This window comes from Habropoda laboriosa, unplaced genomic scaffold, assembly GCF_001263275.1.
Source record: "Habropoda laboriosa isolate 0110345459 unplaced genomic scaffold, ASM126327v1 scaffold90, whole genome shotgun sequence".
Lineage (NCBI taxonomy): Eukaryota > Metazoa > Arthropoda > Insecta > Hymenoptera > Apidae > Habropoda > Habropoda laboriosa.
The window spans coordinates 2,171,516-2,180,221 of record NW_017100218.1 but is presented as its reverse complement, the minus strand read 5'-3'; the positions used below and the strand labels follow the sequence as shown (position 1 = coordinate 2,180,221).

At 31.2% G+C, this 8,706-nt stretch overlaps 2 protein-coding genes across 2 annotated transcripts; one reads left to right on the top strand and one right to left on the bottom strand.

Annotated features, from left to right (window-relative positions):
• Nucleotides 1–1,218: 1,218 nt before the first annotated feature.
• Nucleotides 1,219–2,727, bottom strand: LOC108570931 (putative GTP-binding protein 6; the record flags this gene model as incomplete). The annotated part of the gene is made up of 2 exons (XM_017932870.1): nt 1,714–2,727; nt 1,219–1,638 (listed from the first exon to the last, which is right to left on the bottom strand). Coding segments are annotated over exons 1-2 (1,434 nt in total), but the record flags the coding sequence as incomplete, so codon positions are not given.
• Nucleotides 2,728–3,402: 675 nt separating this feature from the next.
• LOC108570879 (dynamin-binding protein-like) lies at nt 3,403–7,609 on the top strand. Its single transcript, XM_017932809.1, is given in 9 exon segments — nt 3,403–3,492; nt 3,585–3,762; nt 3,837–3,955; nt 4,044–5,483; nt 5,486–5,638; nt 5,764–6,384; nt 6,460–6,561; nt 6,731–7,336; nt 7,415–7,609. Coding segments are annotated over 9 exon segments (3,504 nt in total).
• The last annotated feature ends 1,097 nt before the right edge of the window (nt 7,610–8,706 follow it).

Sequence of the window (8,706 nt, the reverse complement as noted above, 5' to 3'; positions counted from 1 at the left end):
GCGCGCGCGCACACACACACACACACACGTACTAGAACCTTTGAGGAAAAAGGCGTACACTTTCCCAAAAACGGTATTCGATCGATTCTACGTTAAGATTCCAATGGTTGATTTAACAGCAACAAGCCGCGTACGTAATTGCACCCGTTTTCTGCTACCGTCTTTCTCAACTAATCGAGGCTCGTATATCAAACCGCATTTGGCTAGACCGCGGTGTTTCACGACGAGTGTAACGAACCTTTCTTATCTCATTTACTCTTCGCCGGATTTTCCTATCTCTCGTTTTTTTTCGATTTTTTTCTTTTTTCTGCCAACCCATCGCACCACGTTTCAATTCTACACTCCGACAATGTGAAATCGCATCCTCCGCATCCCACGCGTCGCGTCACGGACCCGATTTATATTAGAATGCATCACACGGTTCCGATGCGTGGACGTTTGTCTATGGAAATTGCACCCAAATATTTCAGCCGGGAGTATTCCCTTTTCCAACCCGTATTTACCTTTGCCGTGTACAATTTTTTATTTCAATCTGTATAATTTCCCTTTAACCCCTTAACGCTCGTATCTTTTCTCAACTTGATGTGCCGGAAATGATCAATTTTAAGGTTATTTTTCTTTTTTTTTCAATTATCTCCCAGGCGTACAGAAACAAGTTTCTCGTTTATTTGTAATACCGTGACATACATTTTTGCGACGGAACAGAAAGGACAGTACGATATGAAAAGCGAAAGAAAATAATGAAACAAAATTGCACTTTTTCGAGGATTAAGGGGTTAAAGTGTTTCTGATTTCGTAACGCCCGGTGTTATGTAATGCAAGTTTAGTTGTGCGCTCCTGTTGAATCGTACAAACAAAGCAGATAACTAGACTCGTTTTTCTACGTAGATTTGTCATTCGTGTAGACGTACGAGACTTTAATAGGATTAACGAGCGTAACAAATGCATTGATATCTAACGTAAAAAGGAAAATCACTTGAAAAAGGACGGCACAATCGCGAAAAGTTTGAGGTTGGTTAGTTTTGTTTGATTTTTTCGAAAACATAATATACTCTGCTCTGAGTTGTTTAATATACTTCGTTAGAATAAAAGATATTACTCCAATTCACTTTATAATGAAATTCCAATTGTACTTACAAGTAATATGTATTACACGAATATTATAAGTAAACATTTGGCGATTTGAAAGAAATGATAAATTTTATTTTAATTTTTTAAAAACCGTTTAAATTTATAAAACGCTTCTGTTGACATTAACACATCCATTATTAAGTATTGCGAATCTTTTGGATCAGGTTCAGCGCTTAGAACCGTTGCTTGGTTGTACAACCACGATGCTATTGCACTGCCTGTTTGTACCCTAATACGTTTTTTTAGTAAATCAGAGGCATCTATAATTTGTTCTTGCATTTTCGATCGTAACAAATCAATTCCTGTCAATTTAGCAGCAGAAACGAGATGTGTACCTTCTGGTAGAATATCTGTTTCAATGGTACCCTGTTCCACCATATCATACTTATTTGCAACATTAATTACCACTTTATTTTCATTTATCATACGCTGTATTGTTATTTGTACATGTTGAATTTGTGCTTTCAAGTCAGGATGACTTATATCAAACACATGAACTAAAATATCCTATAAAAAATTCAATATATTAGTTAACCACTTGTTAACTGTTAATACAGTTATCGGACATAAGATTTTACGTACAGCATTTAGAGCATCTTCTAAAGTTACTCTAAATGGCTCTATTAAAGTTTCTGGTACATCTTGAATAAATCCAATGGTATCGATGTATAATACTTTTACTTTATTTGGAAGATATCCTTGATGTACTGTTGTATCTAAAGTAGCAAATAGCTTGTCTTCAGGTTGCAGCGAATCATCTTCTGTTAATGCCTTTATTAAAGATGTTTTGCCAGCATTTGTATACCCAACAACAGCAATGCTTGGAAAACCAAAACTTAACCTTCGCTCTTTTATCATGTGCCTATGTTCTTTCAATTTCTTTAATGCATTGTTTAACTTTCTTTCTCTAGTGTGAAGTAAGGCCTTTGTTTTTTCATTACAGTGTATTCGTCCGATACGATAAGCAGATAAATCAGTTATTTTCTGTTTAATATATGGTATTTCTGCTAAAGCTACTTGCAACTTTGCTTCCGATGTCTTTGCATGTTCTCGAAAAATATGAATAACTATAGAATAACGATCGTAAATCGGCAATTGAAAAGCCTCTTGCAATTCAGCAATTTGTATAAATTTCAATAAATTTGTACTAACAAATATAGCTGTAACATTTGCACAATTCCTAATATCTGCCTTCAATGTCTCAAGAGATCCAGAACCAACAAGCTGCTTCTTTTGTAAAGAAAGTAATGGAACAATTTTTTTACCAACAACACTCCAATTTGGTAGTGTATTAATGAGTGCTATTGCTTCATCTAATTGTAACTGGGGTGAAGTATTTCTTTTCTTCTTAACACCCCATTTTATGTACGGTTGTATAAGAAATATTCTATTTCCACCAACAGCTGACCCCAAATAATCTCTGGATATTTGTGTGTATATATTCTTTTCTTCTTCACTTTCTTCATATTCTTCAAATACTACATTAGACTCATGATTACAACGACGAATAACATTTACTATTTCAAATTCTCTCTTTTTATTTATTATATATTGTGATTTATTTATAAGATAAGCAAATCTTTTCAGAAACTGCATAATTTAATAATGACACACTACTTCGTTCTTTAAATGTAAATTAAAATACAAACAATCTATAGGACAATTATTACCTATATGTTTTCATAACCTTAAATGTATTTTATGTATCGCTAATAATTTTAATTTAATTGCACAGTAAAATTGTACTACATTTATATAAATACTATTGCTTTGAAATATTTTATAAGCATAAAATATGATATATAGGAGTGTATGTTATATATAAAACCATTATTTTATGTACTACGTCACTTAACCTCACTTAATATGTAACGTTTGTATTCAGATGTTCAAAAATTAAAATGTAATATAACAATTATGTCATTTTACACTGATTAATATTTATTGTCAAAATAACAATAATAAATTTTTTTAAACTATAGTCGCGATTATACAAATTTGTTCTTGATATAAGACTTTTAATAAATATAATATTACAAAATAATTTTAATCGTTCTTGTAAAATATTTTTTAAACAATTACAATTACTTTATGTTGTACAATAACGTGCTTATCCACGCGGATTCAAATTCAAGAACCGACGTAAATTGAACAGATGTTCCTATCACATGACTACGTCATTATCATGAAATTGAGCAAGTGTCAAACTACAGAACTGCGATTTGTGACTTTCCAAAATTAAAAACAAATTTCTTCCGGTTCTGCTTGAAAATGGAACCGGGATTGTTGACAAAAGTTTTATCTGATTTTTTAACGATTGTCGATGGAGAGCTAAGTTTATGTAAAGGGGATCACTTTTTGGTAATACAAGTATATGTGTATATAAATATATTTATATAACCCTGTTGAAATTAATACAGAATTATATTATTCCTTCCATAAAATTAAAATAGGTATATAGTGTCATAGATAAACACTGGTGTTATGGAGAATCTCAAGGCAAAACAGGAAAATTTCCTTCGAGTCATTTACTTAAAGTAGAAATTCCACCATTGCATGATATAGATTCTTTATACATTTCAACTGCTGCCTTTCCAGGACAGCAGGATGGGGATTTGTCCTTTTCTCAAGGTTACTTGTTACAATATATGCATAATATGTACTTGAAAGTACAGAAATTATTTTAATATGTTTTATTGTAATAGGAGAAATTATTATTGGAGTACAAGATGTTGGATCTGGATGGTACTTAGGTCAAATAGACACTAGAAAGGGTATTTTTCCTTTAACTCATGTATGGCAACTTGACATTAAATTATTGAAGGTATATGTTATTTCTATAACTTATACATTTATTCCAATATCAAATAATTTATTCATGAGTGAAAATAATAAAAGCTGCATTATTTTAGAAAGCTGCAGAGAAGAAATATATCAGGAAAAAAGCTAAAATAAAAATTAGTTTAGAAGCTCAACTTGAAGGAGAACTTGATTTGATAGAAGGTCAAGTGGTTACTGTTACAGAAACTTTTTGTGATGGTTGGTGTTACGGAATAACAGAAAATGGCAAAGAGGGGACATTTCCAGAGGCATTTATATCTTATATAGATGATGATACAAATGAGTCAGATGTAGCATGTACAATAGACAATAATCCCACTTCTGTAACTAATAATGAAAGAACATATACAAACATTGAGGAAACACCTTCTACAAACTTATCTATTGAGGAACCTGCACCAAATTATTATGACTTATTTCCTGAATTAAAACCAGTTTCTTCTGGAACAGAAAACTCTGAAAATGCAAGCAACTTCAATATCTTAGATGTAAAACCATATGCTATAACTTTATATCCATTTAATGCTCAATTTCCAAATGAGCTTAGTTTTGAAGCAGGAGAAGTGGTACATCTCATTAAACATATAGATTCAGAATGGATGGAGGGTACAATAGATAATAAAAAGGGCATTTTTCCTATGTCTTATGTTAACATTATAGTAGATTGTAATGAAATTATTAATGAACAAAATTTGATTAATCAAGAGACACACAACGTGGAATATAATGAGTTATTGCCTGGTACTCAAGCAAGAGTGGAGTACACTTTCAAAGCTCAGATGGATGGGGATTTAAATATTTATGAAGGTAATACAGTTACAGTAATTAATATGGCAAATGCAGATTGGGTTAATGTTGAAGATCATTCTGGAAGAACTGGTTTATGTCCAAGGGGTTACATAAGTCCCTTGCCTACAGAGTTATCAGATTCTACTGAAAGTATTTTAAAAGATTTTATAATAATACCACATGAAGAATCAAGCTCTAGAAGAACAGAAGAACAAAAAACAAAAAGACTTTCAGAACCACATAGACCAGCACCACCAGTGCCAGCTCCAGGCAGAATACCATTACAAAAGAATACAACAGAAACTAACAAAATTTCGTGTAACGTTAATGCGCAAGTTGATATTGCTAGTAATAATAATTTGGAAAGTAAACAAAAAAGGGCAGATCAAAGACAGAACGTTATATCAGAATTAGTTATCACAGAAAAGGAATATGTACGCGACTTAAAATTAACATATGAGACATTCAATTTAGAAAATCCAAGTCAACTAGAATTTTTGGGAATAAATGTTACCACGCTATTTGGAAACCTTTATGATGTTATTCAAGTTGCAGAACAACTGTTAGATACAATACTAAAAGCAATGAAGGGATGTAATGAAGAATTACAAACTGTTGGACCTTGTTTTACACAAATGGCAGAAAAATTAAAAATCGTGTATGTAAAGTATTGCGCAAATCACGAGGCTGCGTTAATAATTACGTATTTCGTTATATTTCATTTCAGTATGAAGATAATGAAGAAATAATGAAAGTATTTAACAAAGGTGTTGAAAAATTACGATATCAAGCAAACTGTTTCGACATGAGTTCGATCCTTATAAAACCAGTACAAAGAATATTAAAATATCCTCTTATTTTATATGAATTAGTGAAGGTAAGTAGATGCAAAATGTTAATGTAATATTTCAATATATTAAGAAATATTTCTATGCATTAATGTTTATGTATATATTATCGGTGTATTATAAATTCCTTTGAAACCACATAGCTAGTTTTCAGTGTACCGACGACAATCACCCTGATAAATATGAAGTAGAGGAAGCATGGAACACCATGACTGCTGTAGCCAGTCATATTAACGAGTACAAACGTCGAAAAGATTTGGTGTCTAAGTATTTGGACAATGAAAGCACATTAATGAGGAAAATGGCTAAACTTAGTATGCATTCCGTAGCAAAAATGTCTACGAGATTAAGTACGCGATTAACCGCAAGTTTAGGACTAACAAATGTTGCTGTTGATCCAGAATTTTTGGAACTGGAGAAACAATTTAGATCTGTTGAAAAATGTATTTTACAATTAACGAAAGACGTTGAACAATGTCTTCTATATTTAAGCGAGGAAGCTAACTCTGGAAAAGTACTATCAGATTTATTGATTCGGTATTACCAAGAAACATCAGACATTGAAGTAGAGAAACTTAGAGACATAAGATCTACAATTCAGTTACAATTCATAGAAGAATTGAAAATGTGTTTGAAAAGTAGAGTCAGTACACCGTTACATGATTTAACAATGTTATTAGAAGGACCTGCAGTGTTAATAACAAAAAGACATCACAAATTACTTGATTATGATGCTGCTATTGCTAAAAGGGAAAAGTATAAAGAATCAAGATTTGTAATTATATTACTTCGAATCACTTTTTTGAAAGTACATAAGTATATAAACATTAAAATATTTTATTTTGTACAGGCACAAGATGAATTGACAACAACAAAAAGTAATTATGAAGCCTTAACAAATCAACTGTTAGAAGAATTGCCAATTCTGATTGATGCAGCAACAAAAGTGTTAGTAAACTGTATTAGTTCCCTAGCGCATGCTCGAAAATTGTTTTGCGGAAGAATTACCAAAAGATATTTAATTCTTTGCGAGGTATTTAAAACAAAGGAATAATCGATGTCTACAAGTACATTGTATATAAGAAATCAAAAATCAAATTGTATCCCAATAATATTTCCAGACTTCAACTCAACTCTCATCTCAAGATATTTTGGAGTCATTTCTGGTTAATCATAGTCTATTATGGAATCAAATAACACGTTTCGCATTCGCTGGTACAAATCCAAAGATAGAAGAAGCAGAATCCACGTGGCGGCCACAAAGTGAAAAAGAGAGAACGACATTAAGAAATAAATATTCCAGTGACAAATTATATGTTGTTACAGAAAATGTAGTAAGCACTACATTTTTGGATATGGGTGCAGCACATGGAACATTAGTTGCAGTAATTAAAAAACAAGATCCTATGGGTGATACATCCAGATGGTTTGTAGATAATGGAGTTGCTCAAGGATTTTTACCTTCTAAAAGTTTACAACTTCAACAAGTGCCACAATTTGATTTATCTAATAACGTCACTGCTACGCATAAATGTAATAGTAATACATCTATGCCTGATCTAATTTGCATGGACTCTCCAGAAAAAGAATGCAAACCCATATCCCAAGACCATTTTCAAGAATTACTGGATCTTAATATTAATGAAGAAGTAAAAAAAGAGACCCATTATTATGGGAATATTCAACAAATTCCAAGAGTTCAACAATACCAAAATTTAAGTTTTGATGTTAGTACTAAAGACTATACCAGAAAATAAATTTCCTTTTTTAATTAAAGCTTATATGTAAACTATACTGCTTTCCAGTTTTACTATGCAGTGTATGAGTTTTCTGCAAATATACCTGGAACATTGCCTGCTGTTAAAGGTCAAGCATTAAGGCTTGTTAGACCTCATGATGAAAAGGGAAATGAAGAATGGTGGCTTATGGAGGATCGTTATGGTAATAAAGGTTACATACCTCAAAACTATTTAAGTAAACGACCTACAGGAAAACAGTAATCTTACAAATATAATATCTATTTATATGTTACGCTATTCAATTGGCGATCGCAATGTTTTAAATCATATATTTTTTTATTGTTAAAAATGTAATTATTTAACTTTCCGGCAGCCGAGCCTGGGTCTATTTTGACCCACGTTCTCAAGAGCCTCATCGAATTCCTCGACTCATGATATTTGGTTTAAACCAGCAATTGTTTATGTTAGATCTGACAAGATAATCCGTATGCCTCGAAATGTTTTATATGGATCGAAAATGATAATATAGACCCAGTCATGGTCGCCGTTCGGCCGCTAGAAGCGTCGACTGTCTGAGGGTTAACGAATAATTGTTTTAAATATTTAAATATTAGTTAAAATTATTTTTAGTTAGATGTTAATATATTTTAAACATATTTTAATTTCACAAAAAAAGTATTACAATATTACTTGCTTATCGTACTTATGCTTATACGCTTTACGCTTAAATGTACTTCCTTGTTATTTATTATTTGTATGCAAATATGTGAAACGTTAATTATGCGATGTGAATTATAATTTTCTTTACAAAGATAATACATTGCTTCTGTGATAATATGAATACACGTCATTTTAAACATTCCTAAAATTTTTACTAATTAAACGTATACACGTCGATATATTCTTATAGATATATTATATACATTTGAGGTCTGTTATACAGATGTTTTCATTACCTTTATAAAACTACAATACAATTTTAACGACAGTTTTGCATTTTGTTGAAACATAAATATATACATACATATATATATGTATACATATATTTAATGCTATGTGTTATCTTTACTGCTTTATATTTAACAAATTATAAAAACGTCAATAAAGCTATCGAACCAATACTAGATGATCTAAATTATTTTACTACGAACGAAACAATGATTAACAATAATACACAACATTACGTATAAATGTGTATTACGATTCCCATAATAATAATTTTAAAAAGTACATATAAAAAATACTGAATCAAACTTCATATCGACATCGACGTATCAATGTAAATATGTAATACGTAAAACTAAAGCTTAAGTATTTACCGTAACAGTACTCATTTTCGTAAATGATTGTCTCAAATC